This window comes from Salmo salar, chromosome 12 (genome assembly GCF_965601325.2).
Source record: "Salmo salar chromosome 12, fSalSal1, whole genome shotgun sequence".
Taxonomy (NCBI): domain Eukaryota; kingdom Metazoa; phylum Chordata; class Actinopteri; order Salmoniformes; family Salmonidae; genus Salmo; species Salmo salar.
In genome coordinates, this window is record NC_138302.1 from 39,557,229 (window position 1) to 39,574,065 (window position 16,837).

The following is a 16,837-nucleotide window of genomic DNA, read 5'->3' on the forward strand; positions in this document are numbered from 1 at the left end:
AAATCAGATGTTATTTAGACGGTCCATGAATCTGCTTATACTAACGTGAGTAGATCACCAACAACGGTCAGGCATGTTGATTGCAGTCTCCAGTTCTTTATACCTCAGTGTGTGGACCCAGCACTGGAAGTCAGGTGGGAAGAGCCTCCAGCTAATTGAACTGGGTCATGTGCATGATGGCACACAATGAAAAACATTTATAAAACTTTGCAACGGAAAACAAAAATGAGTGTTTCTTATTGGACAAGTCCAGGTAGTTGCCCTCCCTGTGTCAGTCCCTTTTCTTCTATTTGGTGCCAAATGAACACAACCCTCCTTGATAGCAATGGTCGCCTGAGCCAGGCACTGCACAAATTCATTCATTTGTTTTCATAATAAGCAAGAGTTAATGCCCAGCTGTTAGATAGTTGAGATTATTTATAGATTACAGTTAAATCAATTGTGTACGATTTTTATCATAAAATGGAAATATTTGGTTGGGTGCAAGTTATAATACAAAATCTTTGTCCACAGGCACCATGGTCATGATATATTGGAAAACCTGGCCACCCACGGCGAATTCACTGAAATGTGGGATAAATTAGCTCCGAAGAAAGAGCGAGAATCCCTGAGGGAGGTCATCAGCAACCTCAAAGCAATGGCTGACCAGTGACGCGAGCCTACCAGATGAGCTAAATGCCTTTTATGCTCGCTTCGAGGCAAGCAACACTGAAGCATGCACGAGAGCACCAGCTGTTCTGGATGACTGTGATAACGCTCTCTGTAGTTTATGTGAGCAAGACCTCTAAACAGGTAAACATTCACAAAGCCCCGTGCCAGATGGATTACCAGGACATGTACTCAAAGCATGCGCGGACAAACTGGCAATTGTCTTCACTGACATTTTCAACCTCTCCCTGACTGAGTCTGTAATACCTACATGTTTCAAGCAGACCACCATAGTCCCTGTGCCCAAGGAAGCGAAGGTAACCTGCCTAAATGATTACCGCCCAGTAGCACTCACGTCGGTAGCTATGAAGTGCTTTGAAAGGCTGGTCATGCCTCACATCAACAGCCTCCTCCCGGGTAACCTAGACCCACTCCAATTTGCATACCGCCCCAACAGATTCACAGATGACGCAATCTCAATTGCACTCCACACTGCCCTTTCCCACCTGGGCAAAAGTAACACCTATGTAAGAATGCTATTCATGGACTAAAGCTCAGCATTCAACACCATAGTGCCCACAAAGTTCAGCACTAAGCTAAGGACGCTAGGACTAAACACCTCCCTCTGCAACCGGATCCTGGACTTTCTGACGGGCCACCCCCAGGTGGTAAGGGTAGGAAACAACACGTCTGCCAGGCTGATCCTTAACACTGGGGCCCCTCAGGGGTGTGTACTTAGTCCCCTCCTGTACTCCCTGTTCACCCACAACTGCGTGGCCAAACACGACTCCAACACCATCATTAAGTTTGCTGACGACACAACAGTGGCAGGCCTGATCACCGACAACGATGAGACAGCCTATAAGGAGGAGGTCAGAGAACTGGCAGTGTGGTGCCAGGACAACAACCTCTCCCTCAATGTGAGCAAGACAAAGGAGCTGATCGTGGACTACAGGAAAAGGTGGGCCGAACAGGCCCCCATTAACATCAATGATGGGGCTGTAGTGGAGCAGGTCAAGAGTTTCAAGTTCCTTGGTGTCCACATCACCAACGACCTATCATGGTCCAAACACACCAAGACAGTCATGAAGAGGGCAGGACAAAACATTTTTCCCCTCGGGAGACTGAAAAGATTTGATATGGGTGCCCAGACCCTCAAAAAGTTAGACAGCTGCACCATCAAGAGCATCCTGACCGGTTGCATCACCGCCTGGTATAGCAACTGCTCGGCATCTGACCATAAGGCGCTACAGAAGGTAGCTCCTTTGTCTTGCTCACATTGAGGGAGAGGTTGTTGTCCTGGCACCACACTGCCAGTTCTCTGACCTCCTCCTTATAGGCTGTCTCATCGTTGTCGGTGAACAGGCCTGCCACTAATGTGTCGTCAGCAAACTTAATGGCTACACTTGTTGTATTCGTCGCATGTGACAAATAAAGATTGATTTGATTTTTTATTTGACCCCTTAAAACAACACATTTCACTGCACCTATTCAGTGGTGTGAAATACTTAAATAAAAATACTTCAAAGTACTACTTAAGTAGTTTTGGTGGGTATCTGTACTTTACTATTAATATGTTTGACAACTTTTAATTTTACTTACTTCATTACATTCCTAAAGAAAATAATGTACCTTTTACTCCATACATTTTCCCTGACACCCAAAAGTACTTGTTACATTTTGAATGCTTAGCAGGACAGGAAAATGATCAAATTCACACACTTATCAAGAGAATATTCCTGGTCATCTCTACTGCTTCTGATCTGGAAGACTCACTAAACACAAATGCTTCATTTGTAATTTATGTCTGAGTGTTGGAGTGTGTCCCTGGCTATCCACAACAACAAAAAACATTAACATTGTGTCGTCTGGTTTGTTTAATATAAGCAATTTGAAATGTATACTTTTACTTTTACTCTTGATACTTAAGTATATTTAAAACCAAATACTTTTAGACTTTTACTCAAATAGTATTTTACTGGGTGACTTTCACTTTTACTTGAGTCATTTTCTATTAAGGTATCTTTACTTTTACTGAAGCATGACAGTTGGGTACCTTTTCCACCACTGTATCTACTGTGTGACAATAAAACATATATATTTTTTTACCTTCTCTCCAGATGAGTGTGCGAAGTAGGCCTACATCAAATTAGCATTTTCCAAACTTTACTATAGCAATACCCTTTTCACTTCCAAAAGCCTGAGCAAAATTCCTAATATGTTCAGAGCACAGCATCAAGGGTGTTGACTCACTACGAATTTGACCAAATCATTTTTGCGTCTTTAAGCTTCACTGACTCCTTGTCCAAGTCCTGAATCCTCAATAAGGCAATATGAACCACATTCAAAGCACTAAATGACCTTGTCCCAAAGTTCCTGTCTGATCTACTAGCCCAACAGTGATCTACTGAAATTGTACTCATCAACTCAGGGGGGCGCTCAGATCATCAAGCATTGAACCTCTTGCACCCTGCTATCGCCCCCTTCCCTGTGACACTGTTGAGTAATGTAATTATCTCTGAACCCTCCACTCTCTCCCTGAGCCCATGTCCCAGACAGAACAGCAACACCAGCAGAGCTACAGCACCCCTCATTCTAAAAGAACACCTCTACTGAAATGATGTAGTCCAGGGCTCAGTGCCCTTTTTTATACATACACAACTTGGGTATCGACTGCATGAGAATTTAACACGTCTGTGACAGAAAGAACACCCTGAGAGAACATTGCCGAAGATGACCTCATGTCTCTTATATCTGATGTTCCTTACAGCAGTGGAAGAAGTGCACCTGTGTTTGGTCTCTCCCCTTCCTGCTCTGACCTGTGTGGCAGGCTGACCTGTGTGGCAGGGAAGCAAGCCAACTTTCAAACACATTGACAAGTGTTGCTTCCAGTGCTCATAAAGGTAGACTACATGGTAATGAAGAATGGCTTTTCTGTATATAGGTCATGCAAGTTATGTGTATTGTGTAATCGTGTAGTATGTGTAATAGTTTCTCTGCCATTCTAAATGTAAACATTTATAGGCCTACATCAAAGACACTTTTTAAAACCATGGTGAAATAAAGTATACCAATGTGTTCCTACTACTAAGAAATATGACAAATTAAAAATAAATTAAATCAAGTAAAACACAAAAACTCCCTTTTTAAAGTAATTTATTAACCTCTTAATTAATCAGTAGAACTTGACTGTGGAGTTCAAAGACTGTGAATCAAAGTTTAAATGTCAAGCTTCAAATATTGTGTTTGTGTTGACAATAAAATGCTTTTAAAGAATTGTAGATGTATGGTGATGCAGCAGCAGGGTTAGTTCATTCCAGAATGCTTTGACAAACTGAAATTCCAAGTCCATGTCAATTACACTGGTCCACCAGAAGGTAGCTTGGAGTTGGAAAGGCAGAATGTGGGACCTCAAGCACGACAAAATGGCAGATCATTGTCTGAAAAGAGAGAGACAGACATCATCAGATACTTAAATATTTTAGGGCCAGTTTCCGTGGCCCGGATGAGCCTGGACCAATCTCCACTGAAAGTGCTTTTTAGTCCAGGACTAGGTTTAATCTTGGTCTGGGAAACTGGCGAATACTGTGTATATCATAAGAGCTCAGGTAATCTTATTAATATATACTGTAGGCTAACTATTTACTTCAAGGTGAATGGTGATTTAGCAGGTAAAGTATACATTACCTTGAGATCCAGAGAATTCTGCAGGCTGCAATCAGCCAAGTTTACATTGGCTTCATTCTTACACACAGTCTGTCCCACTTTGACAGTCATGGTGTGCTTCACCCGAGCAGGAGGGTAAATCTAAAAGTCAACAGAAATATTTACGTAAGGTGAATACTTTAATCTACGTTTATACTTTAAATATTCTCATTCAAGTCTAGTGCCAAATCCAAGGACATAATTACAATTTTTTGTTAAATTAGTGATTAAGTATTTTTTCAGTTCAGTTAGTTCTGAAGTATTTATAACTATTATAAAACAAATAATATTTTACTGCAAGTGGTGTGCAAGTGTGCAGTCTACAGACCTGTGGTGTGGCAGATAGAATGTCGACGACCTTGTATGCAAAAGCATATTTGTTCATGCGATTATGGAAGGCAATGGCAAAGTTGGCTGCCTCTGTGATATCAGAGCCATAGGAGTACTGTCCGGAATTGTCCCCCAACACACAAGAGATCATGGTGAGTGCCGCAAGAATTGTGCAAAAAGCATTCATCTCTGCACCATTCAAGTCTGTGGAAGAAAGAGAGCATATCTTTTACATATTTTGCCATTAGAGATTTGTTCTATTTTTCATTCTTTAAAACTTCTCTAGGGTAGGGGGCAGTATTTTGACGTCCGGATGAAAGGCATGCCCGTAGTAAACTGCCTGCTACTCAGGCTCAGAAGGTAGGATATGCATATTATTTGTAGATTTGGATAGAAAACACAAGTTTCTAAAACTGTTTGAATGATGTCTGTGAGTATAACAGAACTCATATGGCAGGCAAAAACCTGAGAAAAATCCAACCAGGAAGTGTGGAAATCTGAGGTTTGTAGTTTTTCAAGTGATTGCCTATACAGTATACAGTGACTTAGGGTTCATTTTGCACTTCCTACGGCTTCCACTAGATGTCAACAGTCTTTAGAACGTTGTTTCATGCTTCTACTGTGAATAGGGAGAGAATAAGAGCTCCTGGAAGTAGATGAGAGAGAAAATGACATGAGCTCAGTGGCACGCACTCACATGAGAGTTAGCTGTGTTCCTTTTCTTTTTTGAAGACAAAGGAATCGTCCGGTTGGAATATTATGGAAGATTTATGATAAAAAACATCCTAAAGATTGATTCTATATATCGTTTGACATGTTTCCACAAACTGTAGTATAACTTTTTTGCCTTTTCGTCTGAACTTAATGCACGAGCACAGCGCATTTGGAGTACTCGACTGAACGCGCGAACAAAAAGGAGGTATTTGGAGATATATATGGACTTTATCAAAATAAATGAACATTTATTGGGGAACTGGGATTCCTGGGAGTGCATTCCGACGAAGACCATCAAAGGTAAGTGAATATTTATAATATTATTTCTGAGTTTTGTTGACTCCACAAAATGGCGGGTTTGGTTTCGTGTCTGAACGCTGTACTCAGATTATTGCAAAGTGTGCTTTCGCTGTAAAGTTTTTTTGAAATCTGACACAGCGGTTGCATTAACCTCTTACATCTAGACGTTCCGCTAGCGGAACACCTGCTCCATTATCCAATGATGGGCGTGGCGCGAAATACAAACTCCTCTAAAATCCGAAAACTTCCATTTTTCAAACATATGACTATTTTACAGCATTTTAAAGACAAGACTCTCGTTAATCTAACCACACTGTCCGATTTCAAAAAGGCTTTACAGCGAAAGCAAAACATTAGATTATGTCAGCAGAGTACCCAGCCAGAAATAATCAGACACCCATTTTTCAAGCTAGCATATAATGTCACAAAAAACAAAACCACAGCTAAATGCAGCACTAACCTTTGATGATCTTCATCAGATGACAACCCTAGGACATTATGTTATACAATGCATGCATGTTTTGTTCAATCAAGTTCATATTTATATCAAAAACCAGCTTTTTTACACAAGCGTCCCACCTAGCCCATAGAGGTTAAAATGGTGTAAAATAGTTGTATGTTTGAGAAATTTGAATTATGAGATTTTTGTTGTTTTGAATTTGGCGCCCTGCTATTTCACTGGCTGTTGGCAGTGTCCCGCCGGTGGGATGCTCGCGTCCCACATACCCCAGACAGGTTTTAAGATAGCATAAAAGGCCAACTAAGCATATTAGAGGCATCAGGACTAGCTAACCTTCAGGTTTTGAAAGAGCACGTATTGAACAATGGGGCAGGTTGAGAACAGGATTATCTTCAATATATGAATATCGTCTGAGAGCTCAGCATATTTTATGATAAAACGACATTGTAAAAATGTGTGCAGTACGTTGAGCACAATAATCAACAAAATACTCAGCCCAGATAAGACATCCCTTTATTATGAGACACATGATTGCAGGTGGTAAGGTTGTTGGATATAATTCCAGTCAAAACCAGACCTAGGCATTATACAAACAAGCTGGCATGTAGAAACTGGCATGAAATATCCTATATTTGCTGTGTAATATATTTTCTGTGTCAAATAATAACATTGTTTAGAAATGTCTTAACAGAAACCATATGCTACCGTACATCTAGATACATTAAGTTGACACCTTTGCCTTGAGATTAAGAGAGACTTTAAAACAGGAAAAACATGCTCACCTGCAAGCTGCCTGACTGCTGAGTCATCTTCTAGCAGCTATTCTAGTTTACCCTGGTGAGAATATGCCGTCCTCCTCTTTGCTCAAGCGAAACATAGCATCAGTGACTCTCTTCCACTTTCACATCTATTGTGTTCAGCTGGCCCTGAATTCCAATGATTAATCATTTCCACAGAGGTGATTCACCGCTACTGCTGCAGCAGACTGCAACTTGTTTCTGTATGTATCCCTTGACCAGTTTGCATCGAGAGAGAAAGCAGAACAACACATTTCTTGCTGGATGATGCCTCAGGAGTCCTTTATTTACTGTATAACCCAACGCAATTACTTTCTGTCCTCGGGGTTAGGTTTCACAAAACCAGGAGGTGACCTTTGACAGTATACAGGTGAGCTCAGTGGAAGCCACTCCTACTCCTCAGAACAAACAGTTATAACTTATACTGACATTCTGCTGCTCAGACTGTTAGTTTGTGTATCAACATGGCAGAAGCCATAGACTTGATCCATTTTTCAATCTATCTGGATCTACTGGGGTGGCAGGTAAGAGCTCTAGAGCATTGGGCCAGTAACCAAAAGGTTGCTGGATCGAATCCCGAGCTGACAAGGTAAAAATCTGTCGTCCTGCCCATGAACAAGGCAGTTAACCCACTGTTCCCCAGTAGGCCGTCATTGTAAATAAGAATTTGTTCTTAACTGACTTGCCTAGCTAAATAAAGGTTAAATTAAACAATAAAAAATACTGAAGGTTCCAGTGACCATTCCCTGTGGATACAACTTACTTGAATGGTCGGTCCACTTAGATAATTGAAGTAGAAATTCTGCACCAATATTTAACTTTTAAAAGCCCACATAGAAAACTCAAATCTGCATTTTGACATGTCACTCCTCATGTTTTTCCAACTTATAGTACAGTGGGGGGGAAAAGTATTTGATCCCCTGCTGATTTTGTATGTTTGCCCACTGATAAAGAAAGGATCAGTCTATAATTTTAATGGTAGGTTTATTTGAACAGTGAGAGACAGAATAACAAAAATATCCAGAAAAACGCACGTCAAAAATGTTATAAATTGATTTGCATTTTAATGAGGGAAATAAGTATTTGACCCCCTCTCAATCAGAAAGATTTCTGGCTCCCAGGTGTCTTTTATATAGGTAACGAGCTGAGATTAGGAGCACACTCTTAAAGGGAGTGCTCCTAACCGCAGCTTGTTACCTGTAAAAAAAAGACACCTGTCCACAGAAGCAATCAATCAATCAGATTCCAAACTCTCCACCATGACCAAGACCAAAGAGCTCTCCAAGGATGTCAGGGACAAGATTGTAGACCTACACAAGGCTGGAATGGGCTACAAGACCATCGCCAAGCAGCTTGGTGAGAAGGTGACAACATTTGGTGCGATTATTCGCAAATGGAAGAAACACAAAAGAACTGTCAATATCCCTCGGCCTGGGGCTCCATGCAAGATCTCACCTCATGGGGTTGCAATGATCATGATAACGGTGAGGAATCAGCCCAGAACTACACGGGAGGATCTTGTCAATGATCTCAAGGCAGCTGGGACCATAGTCACCAAGAAAACAATTGGTAACACACTATGCCGTGAAGGACTGAAATCCTGCAGTGCCCGCAAGGTTCCCCTGCTCAAGAATACATATACATGCCCGTCTGAAGTTTGCCAATGAACATCTGAATGATTCAGAGGACAACTGGTGAAAGTGTTGTGGTCAGATGAGACCAAAATGGAGCTATTTGACATCAACTCAACTCGCCGTGTTTGGAGGAGGAGGAATGCTGCCTATGACCCCAAGAACACCATCTCCACCGTCAAACATGGAGGTGGAAACATTATGCTTTGGGGGTGTTTTTCTGCTAAGGGGACAGGACAACTTCACCGCATCAAAGGGACGATGGATGGGGCCATGTATCGTCAAATCTTGGGTGAGAACATCCTTCCCTCAGCCAGGGCATTGAATATGGGTATTCCAGCATGACAATGACCCAAAACACATGGCCAAGGCAACAAAGGAGTGGCTCAAGAAGAAGCACATTAAGGTCCTGGAGTGGCCTAGCCAGTCTCCAGACCTTAATCCCATAGAAAATCTGTGGAGGGAGCTGAAGGTTCGAGTTGCCAAACGTCAGCCTCGAAACCTTAATGACTTGGAGAAGATCTACAAAGAGGAGTGGGACAAAATCCTTCCTGAGATGTGTGCAAACCTGGTGGCCAACTACAAGAAACATCTGACCTCTGTGATTGCCAACAAGGGTTTTGCCACCAAGTACTAAGTCATGTTTTGCAGAGGAGTCAAATAATTATTTCCCTCATTAAAATGCAAATCATTTTATAACATTTTTGACGTGTTTTTCTGGATTTTTGTGTTGTTATTCTGTCTCTCACTGTTCAAATAAACCTACCATTAAAATTATAGACTGAGCATTTCTTTGTAAGTGGGCAAACGTACAAAATCAGTAGGGGATCAAATACTTTTTTCCCCCACTGTAAGATTTTAATCCACTTAAAATAAAAATGTCGCCAATTTTTTTTTACCATCATTGTAAAGCCCTAGTTCCTTTGCTTTGACAAAGTTTTCTTAAGATTTGATGGTTGAGTAAGCTTGGGAGGAGGTCCTGAGTGAATGTGTGCATCTGTGTTTGTGTGAGAGAGCAAGTGTGTGTGTGTGTAGATAAGAACATAACTAGAATATTACAAGATGTTTGTGACTAAAGTCTCAGTGATGTTATGTCACTAAGAATAAGTTTCACTGATTCTTTGTCTCCACTAGGACCGCCTTTATGGGACGGCAAAGCTGGGAATGGACCCCCCACATAGAATTTGTCAAATTAAGTTTTTTTTCTCACAGACAGCTACAGCTAGCTTCATTAGGTTTGAGTTGATTTTATTTTTACAGGGACAGTGCACAGTAATCAACGTTTCAGTAAAAGTGCCGGTTTTAGCCAGCTGGCTAATTTTCAACCGCAGTCCCTGGACAGGTTATTAAAAACAATTACACGTTTTGGTAGTGGTGCAATGAATAATTATAGCTAGTTGGCTAAGCTTTGATCAGCATGGGTATCCGAAAATAGCTGGGCACTGCCAAGAGCAAAAAAACTGAGGACCACCATGTCGAGACCGATGCTGAGCTCACCTAGCAGCCTGCTAGCCCGACCACAGAGGTCGAGGAGCCTAGCAGCCAATGCAATACCCACCCTTCCCCCCGTGCTGCCTGCTGACCAACAAGAACAGGAAGAGCCAGCACCAGCAGCACGAGAGTATGATCACAACAAGCACCTGCACCTCTGTTACCCCAGCCACTAGCACCTCACTACCTCGGTGATGAGGAGCCAGTACAGGTTTGTCTTGACACTTACTCAATACTTTTTCAATGTGTGTAGCTCCCAGTACAATTTCTTTAGGAAACCCCCGATGGCTGCACAGTACACTGGGAAAAAATGTAAAATATTTCTTGATCAGAGATAGACTGGCCACGGTGTCAGTCATTTTGAAATCAAGTGACAATATCACAGAGATGCTGGGTGAAATCAAATCTACTTGTGCATATGGCACAGATGTGAGACTTGAGGCCACAGGCTTATTGAAAGCAGTGACAGAGCCAAGTTTTTTAAGTTGACTCACACAATCCTGGGGCTCCTCGACCTTCCTAACACGTTACTGCAGTATGAAGCTATTGATCTGCACACTGGTTTCAAACTTGTCCGCAGTACATATGAGTGCGCTGAAAAATCCTTGGGAGGCATGCCAGGAGGCACAAGCACACCATCTCCAAGCAAACGACAGAGCCTCACGAGTAAAACTCTGCAAGACTATGTAGTTGAAAGAACACTGGGTCAGCATGATGATAGAGAAGAGAGGGAGTGTAAATGACTTTTCTTGAGCACTTTAGATGCCATGCTGGGGGAAATGTCATCACGATTTAGCGAAAGAAATTGTCAACTGGTGGGAAGCTCTTATGTGCCATGGATCCTGAGAGCCCAAACTGTTTGAATGTGAACATGGTCGAGCCATTGTTGGATCTAACCAAAACTGAACCAGTGGAAGAGGAGTTTATTGTGGCTTGCACATTCTTGTGAAGTGAAATTGCAATCACAGCCAGCAACAAAACAAATGTACAACACTCAAGTGTTCTTCAAAGATATTGCGGGCCTTTGTCAGTAATGCAGACTGCGCTGTTGGTACTGCAACATGGATTAACATTTGGGGGCATTTACAGCAATGTGTAAAAATGTGTTCTCCATCATAAAGAACGTATTCAGTGAACACAGACATAGCTTGTTCAGCTGGCAAACTTCTCATGATGTTCAGCACATCATCGAGGAGGCTGCAGCTCTTCTAAATGGTAAGTTACAACCTTTATGGCCCTGGCTGCCATACCAGAAATGAAAAACTCATTGGTTTTCCCTCATGTAAGCCTGGTTGTTTGGCATATTTTTTGTATGTAATGTAAAGTTACTTTAGGCCTTTGATTTTTACTTCAATGCATGTTAGATTTATCTGTGATTCTTAATGTCATTGCTTGCTTTGCAGCTCTAGTTGCTGTTGATAGATAAACTATTCTTAACGTTACAGCATACGATGACATTCTAGACGATTCTGTGCTATCAACTTTGTGGCAAGAGTTTGGGGAAGGCCCTTTCCTGTTTGAGCATGACAATGCCCCCATGCACAAAGCGAGGTCCATACAGAAATGGTTTGTTGAGACTGGCCTGCACAACTTGACTGGCCTGCACAGAGCCCTGACCGAAACCCCATCAAACACATTTGGGATAAATTGGAACGGCGACTGTGAGCCAGGCCTAATCGCCCAACATCAGTGCCCGCATTAATGTTCCAAATCCTAGTGGAAAACCTTCCCAGAAGAGTGGAGGTGGTTATATCAGCAAATCGGGGACCAACTCCATACTAATGCCATGTAATGAGATGTTCGACGAGCAGGTGTCCACATACTTTTGGTCATGTTGTGTACTATGGGGGAGAAGCACTCTCGCAACTTCGGTTGAAGGATATACAATCCCGCTGAGGCTCGGATTCATTCCTTTAATTATTCCGCTATTCACCTCGGTATGAAATGGTATATCAATCTCCCCAGGGTGAGAGTAAAAAGTTGGGTCTCTGTCCACAAGGGGACGCCCCTCCCCCATAGGTGGCTCATTAATGTGATTCATTGCTGACTCCTGCCTGTAGCTCACTAGTCCCTATAAGATGTCTAGTGATACCGGTTATGGGCTCTATAGACGTATTAGTTGTTGGTAGCGGAGTCAAGGGAACGAGCAGGGTTGGACACGACCACGCTATTATCCCACAGTCTCTATGTTTCATATGAGCCCCAAAATGAGCTGTCTGTCTCCAGCTCAATGTATTTCATTCCTGGGAATTAGATTCAATCACAAATCACCCGTCTGTTACCACAGAAGGGGTCAGTTTTCCAGAGTTGTCTGTCCCATTCTCAGCTAGGTTACAAGGCGCTTTGTCGCCAGTACCTATGACTGGTTGGTAGGGTAACCTCCACAATAACATTTTTTAAAGCATGTGGTACTGCGCTGGGTGCCAGATGGTTACCGGTACGCATCTTACAGCCTTAAACGAGTGAGGCTTGTTGTGACAACAGTACCCAAAAGTGGCACTGCCAATCGGGGTACGTCACTGATTGCTGTAGCCCCGTGTACCCAGAGTGGGACGAATTTTAGGCAAACCCTTTCAACTGAGTTCCACAGTGTTCACGGCTGTCAAAAGTGTTGCGTCTCCCACATGTGAGTTCAATGAAAAGTGTTTCCTTCTTCACATTCAGAAACACAATTGTCAAGAGTGGTGGAAGTGGACGAAGAACCTCTCCCATTACCCAAGGTGGTGTCCTGCCCCTTCAGATGGCACTTCACGGGAGTTTCGCCGCCTGCTTCGACCAATGGCATGCATGCACAGTGTCGCCCTGGATCATGCGATCAGTGAACTCAGGGTGCAGGCTACCATTTCTTGTGTATCCCCCACGTTTCTGCAGCATCTGTTTTCTGCCCCTCCCAAAAGATAGAATTTGTAGATAATTGGCCCTCTTTCTGGGATTCACCCACAAACAGGACCAAGCCTGGCCTGCTGAGGAGTGACAGACTCTATCCTAGCTGGAGGGGTGCTGTCATCTTATCTACGAACATAGACAGCGCTCTAACTCCCCTAGCTCCACAATGAGATAGGGTGCAGGACAGGCAGCAGGCTGTTAGCCAGCCTGCCAGCTTAGTGGAGCCTGCCACTAGCAGTCAGTGTAGTCAGCTCAGCTATCCCCATTGAGACAGTGTCTGTGCCTCGATCTAGGTTGGGCAAAACTTTTGAGCTTCTAGTCATGAAATCTATGCAGCCTGCTCAATCACTTTTTATAGCTACTGTTTCAAATCCAATTATATTAGTAACATGCGCTGAATACAAGAGGTGTAGACCTTACAGCGAAATGCTTACTTATGAGCTCCTAACCGACAGTGCAGTTTAAAATAATACGGATAAGCATTAGAAATAAGTAATTAAAGAGCAGCAGTAAAAAATAACAATATATACAGGGGGTGCCGGTATACAGAGTCAATGTGCGGGGGCACTGGTTAGTTGAGGTAGTATGTACATGTAGGTAGAGTTAATTAAAGTGGCTATGCATAGATGACAACAGAGAGTGGCAGTGGTGTGGTGTTGGGGTAGGGGGAGGCAATGCGAATAGTCTTGGTAGCAATTTGACTAGATGTTCAGGAGTCTTATGGCTTGGGGGTAGAAGCTGTTTAGAAGTCTCTTGGTCCTAGACTTGGCGCTCCGGGTACCGCTTGCCGTGTGGTAGCAGGGAGAACAGTCTATGACTAGGGTGGCTGGAGTCTGACTATTTTTAGGGCCTTCTTCTGATTCCGCCTGGTATAAAGGTCCTGGATGGCAGGAAGCTTGGCCCCAGTGTGATGTACTGGGCCGTTCGCCCTACCCTCTGTAGTGCCTTGCGGTCAGAGGTCGAACAGTTGCCATACCAGGCAGTGATACAACCAGTTAGGATGCTCTCAATAGTGCAGCTGTAGAACCTTTTGAGGATCTAAGGACCCATGCCAAATCTGTTCAGTCTCCTGAGGGGGAATAGGTTTTGTCGTGCCCGCTTCACAACTATCATGGTGTGCTTATACCATGTTAGTTTGTTGGTGATGTGGACACCAAGGAACTTGAAGCTCTCAACCTGCTCCACTGCAGCCCCGTCGATGAGAAGGGGGGCATGCTCAGTCCTCTTTTTCCTGTAGTCCACAATCATCTCCTTTGTTTTGATCACGTTGACAGAGAGGTTGTTGTCATGGCCCCACACTGCCAGGTCTCTGACCTCTCTATAGGCTGCCTCGTTGTTGTCTGTGATCAGGCCTACCCCTGTTGTGTCATCAGCAAATCTAATGATGGTGTTGGAGTCGTGCCTGGCCGTGCAGTCATGAGTGAGCAGGAAGTACAGGAGGGGGCTGAGCACGCACCCCCGAGGGGCCCGTGTTGAGGACCAGCATGGCGAATGTGTTGTTACCTACCCTTATCACCTGGGGGCGTCCCGTCAGGAAGTCCAGGATCCAGTTGCAGAGGGAGGTGTTTAGTCCCAGGGTCCTTAGCTTATTGATGAGCTTTGAGGGCACTATGGTGTTGAACGCTGAGCTGTAGTCAATGAATAGCATTCTCACATAGGTGTTCCTTTTGTCAAGGTGGGAAAGGGCAGTGTAGAGTGCAATAGAGACTGCATCATCTGTGGATCTGTTGGGGCGGTATGCAAATTGGAGTGTGTCTATGGTTTCTGGGATGATATTGTTGATGTGAGCCATGAATAGCCTTTCAAGTCACTTCATGGATACGGACGTGAGTGCTACGGGTCGGTAGCCATTTAGGCAGGTTACCTTAGTGTTCTTGGGCACAGGCACTATGGTGGTCTGCTTAAAACATGTTGGTATTACAGACTCGGACAGGGAGAGGTTAAAAATGTCAGTGAAGACACTTGCTAGTTGGTCAGTGCATGCTCGCAGTACACGTCCTGGTAATCCGTCTGGCCCTGCGGCCTTGTGAATGTTGACCTGTCTAAAGGTCTTACTCACATCGGCTGCGTAGTGAGTGATCACACAGTCTTCCGGTACAGCTGGTGCTCTCATGCCTATTTCAGTGTTATTTGCCTCGAAGCGAGCACAGAAGTAGTTTAGCTCATCCGGTAGGCTTGTGCCACTGGGCAGCTCTCGGCTGTGCGTCCCTTTGTAGTCTGTCATGGTTTACAGGCCTTGCCACATCCGACGAGCATCAGAGCCGGTGTAGTACAATTTGATCTTAGTCCTGTATTGACGCTTTGCCTGGTTGATGGTTCGTCGGAGGGCATAGCGGGATTTCTTATAAGCTTCCAGGTTAGGGTCCCGCTCCTTGAAAGTGGCAGCTCTAGCCTTTAGCTCAGTGCGGATGCTGCATGTAATCCATGGCTTCTGGTTGGGGTATGTACGTACGGTCACTGTGGGGATGATGTCATCGATGCACTTATTGATGAAGCCAATGACAGATGTGGTGTACTCCTCAATGCCATTGGAGGAATCCCAGAACCTATTCCAGTCTGTGCTAGCAAAACAGTCCTGTAGCTTAGCATATGATTCATCTGACCACTTTTTTATTGATCTAGTCACTGGTGCTTCCTGATTTAATTTTTGCTTGCAAGCAGGAATCAGGAGGATGGAAATATGGTCAGATTTGCCAAATGGAAGGAGAGGGAGAGCTTTGTATGCGTCTCTGTGTGTGAAGTAAAGGTGGTCCAGAGTTCTTTTCCCTCTGGTTGCACATTTCACATGCTGATAGAAATTTGGTAAAACTGATTTAAGTTTCCCTGCATTAAAGTCCCCGGCCACAAGGAGCGCGGCCTCTGGGTGAGCGTTCTCTTGTTTTCTTATGGCGGAATACAGCTCATTCAATGCAATCTTAATGCCAGCCTCTGACTGTGGTGGTATGTAAACAGCTACAAGGAATACAGCTTATCGTGAGAAACTCTACCTCAGGCGAGCAATAGCTCGAGACTTCCTTAGATTTCGTGCACCAGCTGTTGTTACAAAAATACATATACCGCCGCCCCTTGTCTTACCAGACGCCGCTGTTCTATCCTGCTGGTACATCGTATAACCAGCCAGCTGTATGTTGATATTGTTGTCATTCAGCCACGACTCTGTGAAGCATAAGATGTTACAGTTTTTAATGTCCCCTTGGTAGTTTAATCTTCCCAATAACTTGTCCATTTTATTGTCCAAAGATTGCATGTTTGCAAGCAGAATTGAGGGGAGTGGGGGTTTATTTGATCGCCTCCGACTCCTCAGAAAGGCAGCCTGCCCTCCGGCCTCTTTCTCTCCCTCCTCTTCACGCAGATCACTGGGGTCAGGGCCTGTTTTTTGTTTTTCCCTCACTCAACTTTTTTCATTAAACTTTTTCACCCCGGATGCTTTATCTGGGAGTGGTTCGTCAGGACCTCCACCAGCCGAAACTAAGTAGTAACATTAACATGATGCCTTCTAATTGCAGTCAATGTCCTCATAATATACAGGAGAACGATCGCCTTATGGCGAGGATAGCTGTGCTGCAAGCCCAGCTTCAGACACAATCGTTAGGTAAGGGTAATTTAAGTGTAGAAAAGGATGAAACAGCATCTGTGACACCAGTAAGCACAGACAGTAGTTTAATTCCCCTCGCACAATCCCCGCAGCCGGACAATTTTCTCATGGCTTCTGGAAGGAAATGCAGTAGGAATGCTCCACCGGTGTCGCTCATTCAGCCGACAGAAACTTTCAACCGGTTCTCCCCATTAACCTGTTAGGGCTAGGGGGCAGTATTGACACGGCCGGATAAAAAACGTACCCGATTTAATCTGGTTACTACTCCTGCCCAGTAACT

General features: G+C 43.8%; 1 protein-coding gene across 3 annotated transcripts in view; it reads right to left on the minus strand.

The window, feature by feature from the left end:
* Positions 1 to 3,787: 3,787 nt before the first annotated feature.
* Positions 3,788 to 16,837, minus strand: part of LOC106564776 (asCystatin) — a 30,550-nt gene continuing 17,500 nt past the window's right edge. For all 3 annotated transcript variants that reach the window (XM_014131139.3, XM_014131138.3, XM_082958899.1), the window contains 3 exons: positions 4,682 to 4,887; positions 4,336 to 4,455; positions 3,788 to 4,088 (listed from right to left, as the gene is read on the minus strand). In XM_014131139.3, coding sequence (XP_013986614.1) covers positions 4,002 to 4,088; positions 4,336 to 4,455; positions 4,682 to 4,887 — 413 coding nt within the window. In that variant the 3' untranslated portion in view covers positions 3,788 to 4,001. The remainder of the gene's footprint in view (positions 4,089 to 4,335; positions 4,456 to 4,681; positions 4,888 to 16,837) is intronic.